Source organism: Gymnoscopelus microlampas (genome assembly GCF_963454915.1).
Source record: "Gymnoscopelus microlampas genome assembly, chromosome: 3".
In the NCBI taxonomy this organism is placed as follows: Eukaryota; Metazoa; Chordata; class Actinopteri; order Myctophiformes; family Myctophidae; genus Gymnoscopelus; species Gymnoscopelus microlampas.
The window spans coordinates 58,868,191-58,888,797 of record NC_139940.1 but is presented as its reverse complement, the minus strand read 5'-3'; the positions used below and the strand labels follow the sequence as shown (position 1 = coordinate 58,888,797).

The 20,607-nt window shown below is 42.8% G+C and overlaps 1 protein-coding gene across 1 annotated transcript in view; it reads left to right on the top strand.

Moving 5' to 3' along the window:
- The first annotated feature begins 6,765 nt into the window (after positions 1-6,765).
- The window catches only part of LOC311042472 (actin, non-muscle 6.2-like), a 33,929-nt gene continuing 20,087 nt past the window's right edge, over positions 6,766-20,607 (top strand). The window contains exons 1-5 of the mRNA XM_084053226.1: positions 6,766-6,812; positions 14,298-14,365; positions 14,830-15,106; positions 15,878-16,020; positions 16,414-16,533. Coding sequence (XP_083909352.1) covers positions 14,363-14,365; positions 14,830-15,106; positions 15,878-16,020; positions 16,414-16,533 — 543 coding nt within the window. The 5' untranslated portion in view covers positions 6,766-6,812; positions 14,298-14,362. The remainder of the gene's footprint in view (positions 6,813-14,297; positions 14,366-14,829; positions 15,107-15,877; positions 16,021-16,413; positions 16,534-20,607) is intronic.

Sequence of the window (20,607 nt, the reverse complement as noted above, 5' to 3'; positions counted from 1 at the left end):
CCGCCAGGTCAGGTACGTTATTCTGGCCTCCTGGTGGCGCTATAATAGGCCAATGTGAAAAGGGTGCCATTCACAACAATCAGACACTGCCTTCATGATTTGAGCCATTGTGTTCCAAAAATGTGTTTTGCTAAAACACATAAACACAAAACACATGTTTTGCTATAACAGGCCAATGTGAAAAGGGTGGCATTTCTTCCTCGGCCTAGTGGGAATGTGCGTGTGAAATTTCACGGAAATCGCAAGCTGCGTGCATAGTTTGAGGCTTTTTGTTCAAACAGACCAATCCTGCAAACTTTGGAAGCCAACCATAGGCAATGAGGATGGAATATGGGAAATCGGACAGATCCGTGTTAATCACATGACTAGTGATCCTGTGTACCGATTTGCATGACGTTTGGATAAAATCTGTAGGAGTAATGTAAAAAAATGGGTTTTGCACAAATCGGCCTCCTGGTGGGGCTATAACAGGCCCATGTGAAAAAATTGGGTCAGAGGTTCTGAATTGGCATCCAGGGAGTGTGTGTGCACAGTTTCGGAGCGACCCGGCCAACGGTGCCGGAGATTAGCTGCTAACACACAGACAGGACGGACACACGGACGGACGGACGGAGGGTAAAACATACTCTCTCGCCATGCCTTCGGCCTGGCGGAGACAATAACACTAATGACTGGGATTTGTGACAATGGTTGTTAAGTGTGGCTGTGTGGGACAGTTGAAAGTATAGGGACAGCAGTGGGACACTGATGAAAACAGTTCATTTACTCATTACATGCGTCTGCAGTACTTAAATAAGAAAGAAAGAAAGAAAGAAAGAAAGAAAGAAAGAAAGAAAGAAAGAAGAGAAAGAAGATCACATCATTCCACAACATACATCTGCATCTCATGAATTACAAAGACAATTAATTAATAAAAGTCTCTTACCTTTTTGACATGATACAGTAGTAACACAATAAGAACATGGAACACTTGAAACATGTTTTTCAAGTTACAATAGTAAGTACTTTAAAACTAAGATTATAGGTTCTTGTCCAATGATTGAGATGCCAGTGAAAACCCATTTTGATTTTATTAATCAAAAAATATATGATATTACTAACATAAAAATTAGCTGAAATGCATTTTTTTTCTGCGTGTGTATGCTCAACAGTGGGGAATATCGACTGCTAGTATCCTGTTGTAACTTAACACATGGAGTTCAGAAGGAAGCACGCACATCCCAAAAGGTGCTAAAACAAAATACGTACATTAGAGAAAAAGAAGAGGAGGTCCTCACACTGGTAGCTCCCAGTAGAAAATGTAATAATAAGTTAGCACAACGTTTCGACCGAGGGTCTTCATCAGGTCTGATACATTACATGGAAAGGCGTGTTAAATACAAGGACGCTTTTGAAAGGAAAGGACATAAAGTCTGTCCGTTCTCTAGATATATGACGATACACTCACGAGTGGCAAACTCGCACCGGAAGTTCGATGAATTACATTGCAGTGGATGGAGCCGGCTGGAGCAGCTCATGAACAAACATTATTTCTGAATGATTGAGACCATTGTAAAATAATCGCTTCAGGAAAAGAAAAGAAAACATATCACACATTTTTTCCTGCTCTCTTGTTTTTCCATGTACACTCTACATAATTGTATTTAGGTATCCAAAGAGCAGAGAGAGTAAGATTCTCACTGGGCAGCCAGACTGATTGACAGTCACTGATTGACAGCTGTCTGCCAATCAATCAGTCAACACCTGCGGACATTCCCTTTTTCTTTGAAGGAAAAAGGAGGAATAAAAAAGCGACAACAGACACTCGGTGGCGCAGTAGTCCCTGCCCACCACCACGGAGGTTGTGGGTTAGAATCCACCGTGGTGCATCCGGCTTTGTCAAGCGTCTACACAAACACAATTGGCCCGCTCGCGGGAGGGAAGCCGGACGGGGAGGGTGATAATGGTCATTGCATGTACTCCTACGGGATGGGGCGGCACCTGTCAGTGGGGAGTGTTGGGCGGGACGAGTAGGACGAAGGATCTATGTCCTCCTGATGGGGGCTCCTCACTGGTTATTACTAACAAATAAATTGGGGAGAAAAAGGGGTACACAATTATTGGCTACTCTAAATTGAGAGAAAAAGAAAAAAAAAGAGAGACAACAAGGTATCTACATATTTACACATAGCATATCCATCCAAACATTATGTACATATTTAGAAAATAAGGTGTATGATTATAGCACATGCTATCTGTTCTTACACATTAGTGCAAGAAGAGTATGTGCGTGGTAAATGAGATTAAGGTGAGACTATTGGCAAGTGTCAAGTTCAAACAAATAGTCCTCAAAAGGTTGCTTTACTGGTATAATCCACAGGTAGGTCCATGAGGAAAGCTAAAGTCCAAGGCCAACCTAAAGGCCTTGGACCAGTGATCTAAACCTCTATTCAATCTACACCGTAAATCCTCACTGTTAATTTAACTCCCAGAGTGTATACTCTCAGAGTTAGACCTGTAAGGGTTCATTTGGACCCCTGGTGGTCCCCATACCCTACATTGAGAACCAGTGCTTTGTAGCACCCTGCGCAACTGAATCCTGGATTTGTGACAAACAATGCAATTTAACCATTTAAACCCTGCTTTATGACATTGCAAAGTGTTTACTAATGTTTGCCTGTAATGACATGCCCAGAATAACAACACCAGGATTAATTTTGTTAATTACATTTTACTTTGTTTCATTCTGTTTTGCAACATAATGATAATGTGTACTGTTTTTTTGCTATTTTGCTTTTATAGTGGCTTTTTGATCATATAACAAAAATATTGTCGAGGACAAGGAGGGTTTACTTAGAACTAGAAAAAGTGCTCTATAATAGGCCAATGTGAAAAGGGTGCCATTTATTCTTAGGCCTTTCACGGCAATCAGACACTGCATTCATGATTTGAGGCATTTTGTTCCAAAAAAATGTTTTGTTAAATTAGACTGCTGGTGGCGCTATAACAGGGCAATGTGAAAAGGTTGGCATTTGTTCCTTGGCCTACTGGAAATGTGTGTGCGAAATTTCACGAAAATCGCACACTGCGTTCATGATTTGAGGCATTTTGTTGGAAACGGACCTATCCTGCAAACTTTGGAAGCCAATGTTAGCCAATTAGGATGGAATATGAAATATTGGACACATCCGTCTTGATGACATGACTATAGAGATACTGTGTACCGATTTGTGTGATTTTTGGACAGAATCTGAAGGAGTAAGAGCACAAAATGTGTTTTCCAAAGGTCGGCCTCCTGGTGGCGCTCTAAAAGGCAGATGTGAAAAATGCAGGGCAAAGGTTTTTCCTTGGCCTCTAGTGATTGTGCGTACAAAGTTTCACGCAGATTGGTGCAGTTATAGGTAAAAACGTGAATCGGCCTGTTCTACCACCTGCGCCACCATGAAGCTGATTTGAAAGTTTTTAAGTGGCATTTCTTCCTCGGCCTAATGGGAATGTGCGTGCAGAATTTCACGGAAATCGCATGCTGCGTTGATGATTTGAGGCATTTTGTTCAAAACGAACCAATCCTGCAAAGTTTGGAAGGCAATCTTAGCCAATCAGGATGTGATATGGAAAATGGGACAGATCCGTGTTGATCACATGACTATAGAGATACTGTGTACCGATTTGCGTGATGTTTGGATAAAATCAGTAATATCAGAAAATGTGTTTTGCACAAATCAGCCTCCTGGTGGCGCTATAACAGGCCCATGTACAATTTTTGCTGCAGAGGTTCTGAATTGGCATCCAGGGAGTGTGTGTGCACAGTTTCGCAGCGACCGGGCCAACGGTGCCGGAGATTAGTCGCTCGCAGACAGAATGGACACACGGACGAACGGACGGACGAACGGACGGACGGACGGAGGGTAAAACATACTCTCTCGCCATGCCTTCGGCCTGGCGGAGACAATAATTTCACTGCCTGCAGTGTTGTCACAGTAGCCTGGCTCCACCCTAGCCTGGTAAACCCTCCCTCCGGAAATCTCATTTCCATTTGATTTCAGGAGTGAGTCTGGCCTGAACCGCCTTTCTGCAATATTCGCTGTGGGCTGGAGTTGGGCGGGAGTAATACCGTTGACTGACAACCCCTTCAACCAATGATCGTTTTTCCCCTTCAGCCAATCAGCAGTTCATTTTGACGACCTCCAGACTATGTGACGCAACGGGACTTTTGGGACGGTCATGCCCAAAATAGGTTGCCTTATTGGGATACATGCATGTCACTCCCCGCCCCTGCCGGTTCTCTAAATTTATATTTTTAAATAGGCTCTGTCATGATTAATTGACCACATATATGAAGTTAAACAACTAAATTCTATCCAAACGATATCTTAATAGTAAATTCCGTGCCTCAAAAAAGAAGTTTGAGACCGTTTTAAAAACGAAAATAAGAACTGACGGCACTCGCGGAAACAACAATGGCTGCCGTTCGTCTTTTGTCGGCCCCAGTCAGGCTGCACTCGGCTTCATTCGGGCTCACTCGAACTCGCCACCTGATTGGCCAACTGTCGCTGTCAATCACAGAACGATGTGCGACGACGCTGATAGGCTCGTCAGTTCGGCGTACAGAGCGAATATTGCAGAAAGGCGGGTCAGGCCAGACTCACTCCTGAAATCAAATGGAAATGAGATTTCCGGAGGGAGGGTTTACCAGGCTAGCTCCACCCCCTGAATCGCTAGCCTCGCATTCAGGGTCTGGTGACGCTGTCGAAGGCGGGCTTTTCTCGGTTGAAAATCTGTACGACGAATCGGGATCGGGATAATCCAGTATGAACCAATCGCCAAAGAGTCCAATTTTGGCCACGCCCCCATCTCAGAAATCGGCTGCACTGAGAGGGCTTTCAGACTGAAGGCTATTGTCACAGCTGTATTGTAAGAACATAATGACTGTTACATTGGTTCATTAATAACATGTTGAATTGTAACCAGGTTTTTATCAACTTGTAAAGTAGACAGTGAAAGTATTTAATAAAACTTCACCTGACAATAGTAATGTTCATTATCAACATGTGGCCTCTCCGGGTTTCTGACACAGTAAGCTGGGTTGTACAACGTGGGCCCTGGTGTGACTATTGTCATGGCAGACCCCTGAAGGGTGTTTGTGTCAAGTTGGAATGTTATGTTTGGGATGCCCACCATCCTCCCACTCTCAATTTTAATATAATATTCATGTTCAAACCGCTTCTCTGTTGCCTTGAATGACTTTCATCCGTCTGGTACGATTCCAGGCCAGGCCAGCAAATGTGTCGATGAAATGAAATATGTCCCTGAGCAAGACTCTTAACCCCTAATTGCTCACAGGCCCTCATTGGAAACAAAACCGCAAGGACTTTCATGAACCTGTTAAAATAATGATATAATGTGTAGAGATCCACTTTCTGCACACGCGTAGGTTAGGCTACTATGGCACACACACTCACGCACCACACATGCACACATGCATGCATGCATACACTTAATATCAGGTACAAATAATGAAATGTATGTATTGTTCATCTATGCGGTCTCAATAGAATCAAATATAATTGAATAGACAATTTGTTGTGACCCCTCTGGGGTATCTGCATGATGTAAATACATTTAAGTAAAATACCAGCAATGATCAAGGTATAAAACAAGTGTGAATATATAATAATATCTAAAATCTGTATGTACCAAATTAATCAGTGTTCATCTTATAAAAATAACAAACATCAGACCATCAGTATACAGTTCATGTATCATCAGGATATTACACAGAACATTGATATTATAGATCAGCTCCATAGTTTTGCACAATATGCTCTATCTAATCTTGTTTGCTAAAGATAACTACATTGCAGTTACGTTTGGTAGCTCATTTTCACCTACGTTTGCAATAGTAAATAGTCCATAGAGAGCAATAGTGAACAATACATGACAGTCGCATCATTTTGATCATGTAATATGCATATTTAACATTATCTTTTGCTGACATCTACTGGTCATAAAGTGTAAGTTAACAACAGTTATATTACACAGTTTTATTATCCAGTGCTTAAGTGACTTTCACCTACAACATGCAATAATAAATGAAGGACACAAATATGTTTGCAATAATTACCTACTGAAGAACTCACCGTATATATTTAATTAACAAAGGAGACATTTTGAAAGTGTGCTCCTCTGAGCACAGATCTCCACCAGGCCTGGTTGCCTACCCAGGGCTGTGTCAGTTGCGGGGTGCAGCCATCAGGACACAAGGAAGCTGTGGGGGTAACTAGAGTTGTATCTCCACCACCAGGCCAGAACGGAAGGACATACGGACAGACAGACAGACAGACAGACAGACAGACAGACAGACAGACAGACAGACAGACAGACAGACAGACAGACTCTTTTAAATGACAGTTTGACTTTCTGATTTTCTAATGTATTGCTCTTTTGTCCCTGTGGACAGGAACGTCTCTGTGAGGTCATTCACTTAACCATTATTCAGGAAAAGTTTTTTTCCAGCATACATAATCTAAAATATAAAGCATTCAGATTTACAGTGTATTTATTTTATAAATCCTTGTGTAGACCTCATGAGGACATACATACAGTATTCTAGTGCTGCTAATTTAGGGTAAATATTAGCCAGCACATCACAAAAACATTATTTTAATGATATATTAAGTTCCTATTTACACGTATGTGCAAAAGTGATTGCATGAAAGGAGGTGAAACAGTAACCAGGGGGGTAGAGGGGCGGGACAATGGGCGGAGCTTGACATAGTGTGAATTGGGCAACAGACGGAGTACACGGAAGAAGATGTACCTTCAATAACAATGTAAGTATGTTTAAAAAAGATAAATGTTATGAATGTGCTGTATGTTCATTCATTCACTCATTCACCAGTACAGTTATCTAGAGCCAGCAGCTCATTATTCTATGTCATTTGTATTCTGTATTGTATCTTGGTTTGGTTCTTGTCTCTTTCCCGTACCTCTCCTGTGTTTCTTTCCCATTGCTCTTACTGCCAAAAGTATCTTATCTTTACTGCACATTATAAAATACCTGGATGAATTCACCCTTTGGAACTAACATGACTCATGACGCTTGCTGCTGTATAACTTGACTGTGCAGAGAATAGTGTTGTCCTTCGGGGGTTACCACCTGAACCCTTCTAGTTAACAGTCCCTTTGAATCACAGAATGACATTAGCAATGAGATCAGAGAATATTATTCCTGTCTTTGACCTACGCATTGACAAAAAGTAATGAATTGTTTACAAACAAGCTGCGGATCTATTTCACGAAAACAGAATTAGGGGTTAATCCTGGGTTTTAACACCTATCCTGGCTTAATTTAGCCAGATTAGCGATGAATCGGTTTCATGAAAGCTGAATTATCTTGCCAGATTAGTTTAGCCAGTGCACCCTGGATAAGTTTACCCATGACTCGATTTCACGAAAGAAAATTCATGCAATCCTACCTTTGTTACCATGGACATTTAGCTGTGAAGTTAGCCTGGTAGGGACCAGGCTAACAGCCAAGCTTACTTAATCCAGTGCCTTGTTCTTCAAGTTTTTCCGCAGTTAATTCAACACATGTGTTTGTATATGGACTCTTTTTAATAACCCTGCATTCAAATAAAATGAAATAAATCCAATAAGATGTAATCAAATTAGGGCTGGGACTTTAACTGATTAATTTAGATTAATTCATTACAGAAAATGAACGTGATTAAAAAAATTAATCGCATTTAATCGCGCTTAGTTTATGCACCACAGAACCTCACTGGACGAGTTTCAGGCGTACCGATCATACCAGTGCACCAACCAACAGCCAACACACCCCAGTGCACGCAATGGGACAAGAAGCCGATCAGACTGCTTTGCTTTAGGATGGGAAATTTAGATTTAAAAAACTCTCTGATGGAAGCGTGGATAAAAACACGGTTGTACAGTATGCAGAACTACTTTTTGTTGCTTAAACTTATGTATTCACTCATTGATTCACTCATACCAAAATCTGTTTTAACTGAAAAGAAATTGCTTCTCAGGTCAAGATATGCGATTAAATTAATTACAAAGCCTCTAATTAATTAGATAAATTTTTTTAATCGAGTCCCAGCCCTAAATCAAATTAATGATATTATTGAAAAGTGTGTGACCATGAATCATAATTGTTTCACAATGACTCATGTGATATGTCATTGTTGCTCTGTTAACACTATAGTTCATATTGTTGTTAGATGTTTGATAATATATTGCAGATCTTTTTTATATTATAAAAAATGTCTGACATACACACACATATATATATATATATACACACACACACACACACACACACACACACACACACACACACACACACACACACACACACACACACACACACACACACACACACACACACACACACACAAACACACACGGTGTGGCAAGGTAACTACACGACCCAAACCTCTACCAAAGTGGTCTTGCAAATGTGGCGTTATTGCACGTCCTGTCGCGCCCCCACCCCCCCCACCCCCCCATGCTTTCTCCCTGCGGTCGCGTTTCCTTTCTAGCTTTATACATTTTACTTCCTCGTATGATTTCATGAGCTGCTGCAGTGCTGCTGTTCAGCCACAGAGAAGAACGCCACTCTGGTTTTGGGCTTCATGATTGGTCAAGTTCAAGGATTCTGCTATCGACTTTCATGGTCTTTTATAGGAATACGTGAAGCCTGGCTTTACCATCCTGGCTCGACACAGCCTGGCTTGACAAGGTCTAGCTCGACCTTTTCAGCCTGGCTTGGCGTTCATGGAACGGAATAAACCAGGCTGTACGGACCAGACTTTGTCAAACCTGGATTTGACTTAGATCCAGGCTTATTTAATTCTCCTTTCGTGTAATAGGTCCCTGCAATGAACGTCTCCCCACCCCATCAGCAGAGAGCAGCTGGCGTGCCGGTTATAGAGACGGCATGCGTTCAATCGACTTCATGTTCCTACAGTGGTTATTAAGGGTGCCTTACATTAGATAGATAGATTGCTAAATTAGAGCTGCTGGTGGCGCTATAACAGTTCCTCAACATAGTGTGAATGTGCGTGTAAAGTTTAACCGCAATCGGACGCTGTGTTCATGATTTACGGCATTTTGTAAAAAAAAAAAAACACTACTCCAAACTTTAGATGTAAATCTTAGACAATCAGGATGGAATGTGATAAATCAAACAGACCTGTCTTGATCACATGACTATAGAGATCAAGTGTACCAATTTGCGTGAAATTTGGATAAAATCTAAAGGCTTAATATAAAAAAAAATGTTTTACATAAGTTGGCCTCCTGGTGGCGCTATAAAAGGCAGATATGAAAATTGTGCTAAGGTTTTTTCTTGGCCTCTAGGGAGTGCACAAAGTTTTACACCGATCGGTGCAGTTATAGGTAAAAACACGAATCGGCCTGTTATAGCGCCACCATGAGGCTGATTTGAAACATTTCAAGTGGCATTTCTTCCTATGCCTAAACCTAACCCTAACCCCTAACCCTAACCTCAGTAAAACTATGCCTAGTTTGGACAAAATCTGTAGGAGTACTGTCAAAAAAATGTGTTTTGCAAAAAGCGACCTCCTGGTGGCCCATGTGATACATTTGTAGCCTGGTAAACCCTCCGTCCGGAAATCTCATTTGTAATTTATTTCAGGAGTGAGTCTGGCATGATCGCCCATTCTGCAATTTTGGCTGTGGGCTGGAGTTGGGCGGGAGTAATACCGTTGACTGACAACCCCTTCAGTCAATCAGCAGTGTCCCACTTCAGCCCGTGCATTTTTACCACCTCCAGACTAATGTGACGCAACAGGACTTTTGAGACGGCCATGCCCAACATAGGTTGCCTTATTCGGATACATGCGTGTCACTGCCCGCCCCTGCTGGTTCTCTAAATTTTTAGCGGTGCCAACCGCTCTAAGCTTGACTTTGTCCGTATGTCCGTCCGTCCGTCCGTATCAGCACGGGATGAGCACGGCAAAGAAGCAACACATTATAAAATACCTGCATGAATTCACCCTTTGGAACTAACATGACTCATGACGCTTGCTGCAGTATAACTTGACTGTGCAGAGAATAGTGTTGTCCTTCGGGGGTTACCACCTGAACCCTTCTAGTTAACAGTCCCTTTGAATCACAGAATGACATTAGCAATGAGATCAGAGAATATTATTCCTGTCTTTGACCTACGCATTGACAAAAAGTAATGAATTGTTTACAAACAAGCTGCGGATCTATTTCACGAAAGCAGAATTAGGGGTTAATCCTGGGTTTTAACACCTATCCTGGCTTAATTTAGCCAGATTAGCGATGAATCGGTTTCATGAAAGCTGAATTATTTTGCCAGATTAGTTTAGCCAGTGCACCCTGGATAAGTTTACCCATGACTCGATTTCACAAAAGAAAATTCATGCAATCCTACCTTTGTTACCATGGAAATTTAGCTGTGAAGTTAGCCTGGTAGGGACCAGGCTAACAGCCAAGCTTACTTAATCCAGTGCCTTGTTCTTCAAGTTTTTCCACAGTTAATTCAACACACGTGTTTGTATATGGACTCTTTTTAATAACCCTGCATTCAAATAAAATGAAATAAATCCAATAAGATGTAATCAAATTAGGGCTGGGACTTTAACTGATTAATTTAGATTAATTCATTACAGAAAATTAACGCGATTAAAACAATTTATCGCATTTTAATCGCGCTTAGTTTATGCACCACAGAACCTCACTGGACGAGTTTCAGGCGTACCGATCATACCAGTGCACCAACCAACAGCCAACACACCCCAGTGCACGCAATGGGACAAGAAGCCGATCAGACTGCTTTGCTTTAGGATGGGAAATTTAGATTTAAAAAACTCTCTGATGGAAGCGTGGATAAAAACACGGTTGTACAGTATGCAGAACTACTTTTTGTTGCTTAAACTTATGTATTCACTCATTGATTCACTCATACCAAAATCTGTTTTAACTGAAAAGAAATTGCTTCTCAGGTCAAATATTGATATGCGATTAAATATGCGATTAAATTAATTACAAAGCCTCTAATTAATTAGATTAATTTTTTTATCGAGTCCCAGCCCTAAATCAAATTAATGATATTATTGAAAAGTGTGTGACCATGAATCATAATTGTTTCACAATGACTCATGTGATATGTCATTGTTGCTCTGTTAACACTATAGTTCATATTGTTGTTAGATGTTTGATAATATATTGCAGATCTTTTTTATATTATAAAAAATGTCTGACATACACACACATATATATATATATATATATACACACACACACACACACACACACACACACACACACACACACACACAAACACACACGGTGTGACAAGGTAACTACACGACCCAAACCTCTACCAAAGTGGTCTTGCAAATGTGGCGTTATTGCACGTCCTGTCGCGCCCCCCACCCCCCCATGCTTTCTCCCTGCGGTCGCGTTTCCTTTCTGGCTTTATACATTTTACTTCCTCGTATGATTTCATGAGCTGCTGCAGTGCTGCTGTTCAGCCACAGAGAAGAACGCCACTCTGGTTTTGGGCTTCATGATTGGTCAAGTTCAAGGATTCTGCTATCGACTTTCATGGTCTTTTATAGGAATACGTGAAGCCTGGCTTTACCATCCTGGCTCGACACAGCCTGGCTTGACAAGGTCTAGCTCGACCTTTTCAGCCTGGCTTGGCGTTCATGGAACGGAATAAACCAGGCTGTACGGACCAGACTTTGTCAAACCTGGATTTGACTTAGATCCAGGCTTATTTAATTCTCCTTTCGTGTAATAGGTCCCTGCAATGAACGTCTCCCCACCCCATCAGCAGAGAGCAGCTGGCGTGCCGGTTATAGAGACGGCATGCGTTCAATCGACTTCATGTTCCTACAGTGGTTATTAAGGGTGCCTTACATTAGATAGATAGATTGCTAAATTAGAGCTGCTGGTGGCGCTATAACAGTTCCTCAACATAGTGTGAATGTGCGTGTAAAGTTTAACCGCAATCGGACGCTGTGTTCATGATTTACGGCATTTTGTTAAAAAAAAAAACACTACTGCAAACTTTAGATGTAAATCTTAGACAATCAGGATGGAATGTGATAAATCAAACAGATCTGTCTTGATCACATGACTATAGAGATCAAGTGTACCAATTTGCGTGAAATTTGGATAAAATCTAAAGGCTTAATATAAAAAAAAATGTTTTACATAAGTTGGCCTCCTGGTGGCGCTATAAAAGGCAGATGTGAAAATTGTGCTAAGGTTTTTTCTTGGCCTCTAGGGAGTGCACAAAGTTTTACACAGATCGGTGCAGTTATAGGTAAAAACACGAATCGGCCTGTTATAGCGCCACCATGAGGCTGATTTGAAACATTTCAAGTGGCATTTCTTCCTCGGCCTACTGGGAATGTGCGTGCCAAATATCACGGAAATTGCACGTTGATCATGATTTGAGGCATTTTGTTAAAAACGGAGTGCTCCTGCAAGCTTTGGGAGGGACAGCGAGTGCATTTTCGGGATGCCGGCGGTGGAGCGGCAGGTGCCGGGAGGCGGGGCGGCAGCAGCAGCGGCGGAGCGGCAGTTTCATATGCCCGTGCAGCCCGTGCATTTTTACCACCTCCAAACTATTGTGACGCAACAGGACTTTTGAGACGGCCATGCCCAACATAGGTTGCCTTATTCGGATACATGCGTGTCACTCCCCGCCCCTGCCGGTTCTCTACATTTTTATTTTTAAATAGGCTCTGTCATGATTAATTGACCACATATACGAAGTTAAACAACTAAATTCCATCCAAACAATATCTTAAAAGTAAATTCAGTTTGAGAGCGTTTCAAAACCGAAAGTAAAACGTTTAACTGCCCACAGAAAACAATGGTGGCTCGTTCCATTTTTGTCGGCTGCACTCGGTCCCATTCGGGCTCACTCAAACTCGCCACCTGATTGGCCAACTGTCGCTGTCAATCACAGAACGATGAGCGACGACGCTGATAGGCTCGTCCATTTGGTGAACGGGCTAGAAACGCCCAGACAAGCCTTCAGGCCAGACTCCTTCCTGAAATCAAATGGAAATGAGATTTTCCGGAGGGAGGGGCTTTACCAGGCTAATACATTTGGGGCAGAGGTTCTGAAATGGCATCCGGGGAGTGTGTGTGCACAGTTTTGCTACGATCAAGCCAACGGTGCCGGACAAACACGGACGGACAGACGGACAGGGTGCAAAACATACTCTCGCCATGCCTTTCGGCCTGCCGGAGACAACTACAGCCCTATTTTGCGTGTCTTACGGCGCAATGCAGTATCTGCTATTATGCACCTTGACTTAAAAATATTCACTGCATACCACTAAGACGTGGTCATACAGGGGGTGGTGACCCAGGTGTTTTCTTTTCAGTTGATGCATTTAGAGCAGAATTACTAGGCGTGTTTGCCGCTTTTGCAAGTGTGGCCACAGTTTCGCCAATTGGACTTTCATGCCAACTCCAATGTCACGCTATTAATGTACTATTACTAATACTGACCATCACATGAACACAGTCTTACCTTAATGAGGATACAGTATAGATGAAATATAGCTGCCTGTGTCCAATACACCATTTCCAATTCCGATGTAGTAGACGGACAGTGGAGGGTACGTCCAAAGGACAGATTCCCCTCAGTAATCAATAAAGCTCTGATACAAATTATCGGATATTGGCGGATTCCAGAATAATCTTTTTTACGTCAGCAACTGTTCAGTAGAAAGGGCTTATAATATCCATTCCAAGTTGTATTCACCTTTGGTCACGACCAAAGGTTCACGTTTACAAATTAACTTATTAATGTCATTACACACTATTACTTATAACGTTCAGTGAATCCATCACATTGCCAAAATATTAAGCTGATCTACAAGTTGTCGAGTTGAGTACCGACACGTTGTAAGCTTGTAGATCTGTCCATTTTGAATGTGATGACGTTTATGGTCTCACGTTAGAGTTCCCGGTTGCCTTGGCGTTAAATGGGGCGTGGATGATCTACCAGGGAGCGCGCTCGTGACTGTCAGGCAAAAATGAGCTACTGCCGCGATACACACGTTTGGTGAATCGCACGTCAGATTGTGCTTATCGAAAATACGCACCCCTTTAGTAACTTTATTTACACGTTATGTACGGACAGCTTAGTGGATCGGGCCCTAATGTGTTTTGTGTTTGTTAGATTACAACGCACCAGTAGACAGAGATCAAATGTTTCAGGGCAATTTATTATTTTATTATTCTTATTCATGTCCCTCTCTCTCTCTCTCTTTCAGGTGTCTGCCATCTCCTGGACACTTGGGGTCTCTCAGCACTAAAAGTACCATGAAGCACTAATCACATGGTATGTTTACTTACAACAGAATGATCAAACTAAACTAACTGAAGACCAGTGTTGAAATACACTGTAGTCACTGTCAGTAGAAAGACAGTAAACATTTAGTACTTTTTTGTATGAATTCAAATAGCTCTGTTATTTTTTCTATTCCACTTTCTCATTCTGACACTAGATTTGGATGTTATAATACATATTTGACCAGATCCTCTTTAAAAATGTTTTAGAACAAATATTGTGAGTATGTCACATCTAATACATAATACAGTACAGTATATAGCCTACTAGTAAGCCTAACCTATATGTCAATATGTAAATTCATTAAATACATCCAGATAGTATTTAGAGCTCTATGGAATGTAAAAATTTATATTGATGTGTATTGTGTGTGTAACAACTAAAACATTACTTTCTTCACACCCAAAGCATTAAGCGATTGAAGCTGCTATGTTAACATCTTCTGTTTGTACCAGGAATCAACCATGGAGACACTTAATGAGAGAATGTTGAAGACTCTGGAGGAGCTTGGAACCGAAGAGTTGAGAAGTTTCCAGTGGCACCTGAGACAGCCTGTTAACCTTGAAGGCCTCCAGCCGATCCCAAAGAGTCGCCTGGAGAACGCTAGCAGGACTAACACCGTCGACCTCATCATACAGACCTATCCCATTAACGCAGCTCAGATCGTGTTAAATGTTCTGAAGAAGATTGCCAGGAATGATCTACTGAAGACATTTCCAAATCCACCCAAAGGTAGGTGAGACAGACAGACAGACAGACAGACAGACAGACAGACAGACAGACAGACAGACAGACAGACAGACAGACAGACAGACTTGCTCTACTTGACTTACTCTACTGTAGGCTATAAAAAAATATTCTAAATTCATCAAACAACATTATAACATCCCTTACACTGGTTTTAATGTAATTGGTTTCAAAACAGTCAAAGGTCACATGACACCCCACAGTCAAAGGTCACATGACATTGGCCAGGGATAATCCTTGTGAAACCCGGTTGCAGGTCTCGTTTTCACCTGATAATTAATATATATATATATATTAGAGATGCGCGGATCGCGGTTTTAGCCACGGTTGCCGCAGTTAACTGCGGTTTGGGTGGATTCGGGTCAATCAAATATAATTAGTAATTAATATCGGATAAACCGCAGGTGAAATATTGCGATAAATAATATCTCCAATCAGGTAGCTCTCGTGCATATCCAGGGTGGAGGAGCTGGTTTGACAAGATAATGCATATAAGACAGAAAACCTCCCACTGCTTCTCTCAGGAAGGGACCGCACACTCCAATGGCGATGGACAGGACTCATCACTTCATTTTGTTTGAAGCATGAAAAATGAAGCATTAGGTGAATCCTGTCCATCGTTATTGGAGTGTGCGGTTCCTTCCTGAGAGAAGCAGTGGGAGTTTTTTTTTATATATACATATATATATATATATTATGCGCATGCCTATTTTGCATATCCACTCATACATACCTTTAATCCTTTTGGTGGAATAGAAGAACGTATCATGGATGCTGATGATGATGAAATTGCTGCAGTGGTGGTTGATAATGGCTCTTGGATGTGCAAAGCAGGGTTTGCTGGCGACGATGCACCTCGTGCTGTCTTCCCCTGCATCGTTGGACAGCCCAGAAATCAGGTTCATAACCACGCACGCACACGCACACTGGCACACGCACACGCATCACACACACACACACACACACACACACACACACACACACACACACACACACACACACACACACACACACACACACACACACACATACACACACACACAGACACATACACACAGACACACACACACACACACACACACACACACACACACACACACACACACACACACACACACACACACACACACACACACACACACACACACACACACACACACGCACACACATGCACACCCCACTGGTTCCAGATCTGAGTAGTTTTATATAAGAGCTACAAGACAGGGACCACAGTTGAATAGTGTTTTAATAGTGTATTCATGTCTTTAGAGTGATGGTGTTTCTCTCCTCAGGGACTGAGGGGTCAGAAGGACAGCTACGTAGGAGATGAGGCCCAGTCAAAGAGGGGGATCCTCAGCCTCACATATCCCATTGAACGCGGCATCATCACCAACTGGGATGACATGGAGAAGGTAGGAACACAGAAACACACTGACATGTGGTGACTAACCGGAACAACCAGATGGTCACTGAGCTGACAACACCAGACTATAGCCACCAACACCACAACCTACATCCTGCAGACTTTAGAGCAGGGATGGCAAACTGGTCTTTCGCGGGCCAATTCCGGCCCGCGACGTCGTCAAATCTGGCCCGCGAGGTGATTTAAAAAAACGGCATTTAATACTACCTCTAATGGAAAAAAAACGAGAGAGAAAAAAAAAAGGCAGAAAAAAACGCCAGCGCCCGCCAGTTCCTTACTGAGGCTGCCTGGGGGTTGAATACTGGACAAACTTGTTATGTGAGAACAATGGACAAGCCGTGAAGCCACAGCCAAGGTCATTAACATATTAGGACCATCACCATTCAACTCTACCTGTACTGGAGAGAGCGCTTGTTCAACAGCATCACAAATCCGGTAAAACACCGTTGTTTGGAGAAGTATATACCAGTTGCGTCTCTCATTTGGAGGAGTAGAGAGTGGCCGCATTCCTCCCCACACCCCGCCCCCCACCTGGGGTGGGGGGCGGGGTGGGCCACCCCCCCCACTTTGTAACCAGTGTTGCTGTTCTAATCTTGAAAACTAGAATCCATTTGTCAGAGGGTGTGACATTAGTAAGATAACCAGCGACAGTTAAGAGCCTGCGCAGGGCAAAATAATTAACACCAGCTGTGAACGCTTGACTGTGTGTGTGTCGGTGTGTGTGTGTGTGTGTGTGTGTGTGTGTGTGTGTGTGTGTGTGTGTGTGTGCAACACAGCCCAGTTTAAGTCAATTGCTTTCACCTGCTGTTGCTGTGCGGAAAGTGCGCAACAGGGCATATCTCCGCCAAGCCAGGGTGACCAACAGGCCCATGAAATTCATATGCAGGCATAGTAGCCAATTAGAATGAAATCTGCAAAAACTGACTCATATACTGATACAGAACCATATATTGGCTATATATTATCGTTGGAAATCTTGTATGTTCCTTTTCTATTATTATTTAAAACAATTTAAAATTGTGCAAATAGCCAAAATTACAACACCAAAGGCCAAGTGGCCTTGCCCCTAAAATGACGAAATTCCAGGCCTGAACTGCAGACATTATATTGCCTTTTGTTAGGCTATTCAATGTTAGTTTTAATTTCTTGAAATCATATTTATTTAATTTGCAACTGTATGGCATGCTAAGGTTTTGAGACATATTGTATTACTACTACACAATATTAAATAAATAATTCTAAAAAATATTCTTTAAATAACTGATCTATGGATTATAGCTATTATAAGTGTTGCCATAATCATGTAGCTCTACAACAGAGGCACATTGTTTAACTTCAAATTGAATTATTCTACTTAAAATGTTTTATTATTATTATTATTGTTATTATTATTATTATTACTCTCCGCCAGGAGAGTATTGTTATCACTGCGTTTTCACTTTCTAAACATGACACACCGATTGGTCAAGCCTCACGTGACACGTGAAATACTGTGATCTGATTGGCTAGTGACGCCACCGGGCCTATATATACATGGCATCACTCTGACAGTGTCTCCGCCACTGTCAGAGTGAGGTAAGACGGGAACCTAGCCCCTACGGAACCTCTCCCTCCGCTGTACGCTGTATTGCTCCGAGATGAGGTCCCTCGTTAGTTACTGCCGTCTGTTTTCGAAATGGTCGCACGTCTTCCACTTTACATGTTTCTTACCCCTTTCTGCACATCGTATCCAAAAAGTAAAGCATTTCCGCCACTCTCTCAGATGTTTTAAGTTTTAACGCGCCATAAAAGCTATCCAACGGGTTGAAGAAAGTATTTAATTTGCCTCGGTTTTCATCCGGTTCCATAATATTTTGCATTAGAAGATGCAATTCAACATTTGACCAGTAGGGTAACCAGTAATGTTATCTCTACGGGCGCAACTCTTGCGCAATGTCTTAAAAACCATGTAACCGGATGAAAATACTCTCCGCCAGGAGAGTATTGTTATCACTGCGTTTTCACTTTCTAAACATGACACACCGATTGGTCAAGCCTCACGTGACACGTGAAATACTGTGATCTGATTGGCTAGTGACGCCACCGGGCCTATATATACATGGCATCACTCTGACAGTGTCTCCGCCACTGTCAGAGTGAGGTAAGACGGGAACCTAGCCCCTACGGAACCTCTCCCTCCGCTGTACGCTGTATTGCTCCGAGATGAGGTCCCTCGTTAGTTACTGCCGTCTGTTTTCGAAATGGTCGCACGTCTTCCACTTTACATGTTTCTTACCCCTTTCTGCACATCGTATCCAAAAAGTAAAGCATTTCCGCCACTCTCTCAGATGTTTTAAGTTTTAACGCGCCATAAAAGCTATCCAACGGGTTGAAGAAAGTATTTAATTTGCCTCGGTTTTCATCCGGTTCCATAATATTTTGCATTAGAAGATGCAATTCAACATTTGACCAGTAGGGTAACCAGTAATGTTATCTCTACGGGCGCAACTCTTGCGCAATGTCTTAAAAACCATGTAACCGGATGAAAACCGAGGCAAATTAAATACTTTCTTCAACCCGTTGGATAGCTTTTATGGCGCGTTAAAACTTAAAACATCTGAGAGAGTGGCGGAAATGCTTTACTTTTTGGATACGATGTGCAGAAAGGGGTAAGAAACATGTAAAGTGGAAGACGTGCGACCATTTCGAAAACAGACGGCAGTAACTAACGAGGAACCTCATCTCGGAGCTATACAGCGGAGGGAGAGGTTCCGTCGGAGCTAGACGGGAACCATGAAATGGCTGCATGGCTGATACATAATTGGCAGATAGGACAGATAGGACATTTATATAGACAGGAGGGATATGACATAGGACACTTATACAGACAGGAGGGATAGGACACTCACACAGACAGAACGGAAGAGGACACTTACCCAGACAGGTTGGATAGGACACTTACATATACAAGAGGGATAGCGACCTATAAATACATGTGTCACTGTGATAAGCCAGATTCCAATACCGAAAATCCGGCCACTTCGAACCGGAAGTAGTCAAGTAGTCGCGGTCCAATTGTTCCTATCTGTCTTATTGGACAGATAGGACAGATAGGACACTTATATAGACAGGAGGGATATGACACTTACATAGACAGGACGGATAGGACAGGAGGGATAGGACACTTACACAGACAGGACGGAAGAGGACACTTACCCAGACAGGATGGATAGGACACTTACATATACAAGAGGGATAGCGACCTTCGCGACCTTCGAACCAACACAAGTCTTCTGGCGGAGAGTTGTGCTCCGAGGAGCACTTTTTCTAGTTATTATTATTATTATCAGGGGTGCACATAACTTTTTAGGTCTGGTACGCAGAAGAGCACCTGGAGATTTGACTTGGTGCGCATGGTCCCGTCCCGTTTTGTCAACGGGGAGGGGGGCGGGGGGTTCAGCACGGTGCCCACCGGACAGTTTTGTCAACGGGGGGGGGGGGGGGGTTCAGCACGGTTCCCACCGGACAGTTTTGTCAACGGGGGGGGGGGGGGGGGGGGGGCTGGGGAAGAAAAAAAGGACGCTCTGCTTCTAAATTCCGCCGATTTTCGCCGTTTTTTTTTCTCGCGCTGTTAGGTAAAGCCCCCAATGTTGGTGCCCTGTGCTGCTGCGCTGATTTTATCCGCCAGATTGGGACGTTCACGGCATATTTTGCACCATTACGGTGCGTTCATCATCGGTGACGAGGGCCTCTAACAGCCGCTGCTGGCTGCGTGCACGCAGCGAGGCAATGCGTGGCGATGCGAGGCGACGCGAGTCATATCTCTACCCCTGTGCCTAATGGCTGTACATGGGGCCGACGGGTGCTTTAAAGTGATTGCGTGAGTGTGGCTTCAGGAAGTAAATTCCTAGCCTCGATCTCCAGGCTTTTATTTTTTAGTTTTGCTAAAAAATAAAAGCTTGGAAATTCCTGTCCCAGCTGTTGGTGCGCAAAAGCGCCTCGCGTCGCCTGATGTGGTGCGCATTTTTTATTTTGGGTGCGCATGCGCACCTGCGCACCAGTTATGTGCACCCCTGATTATTAT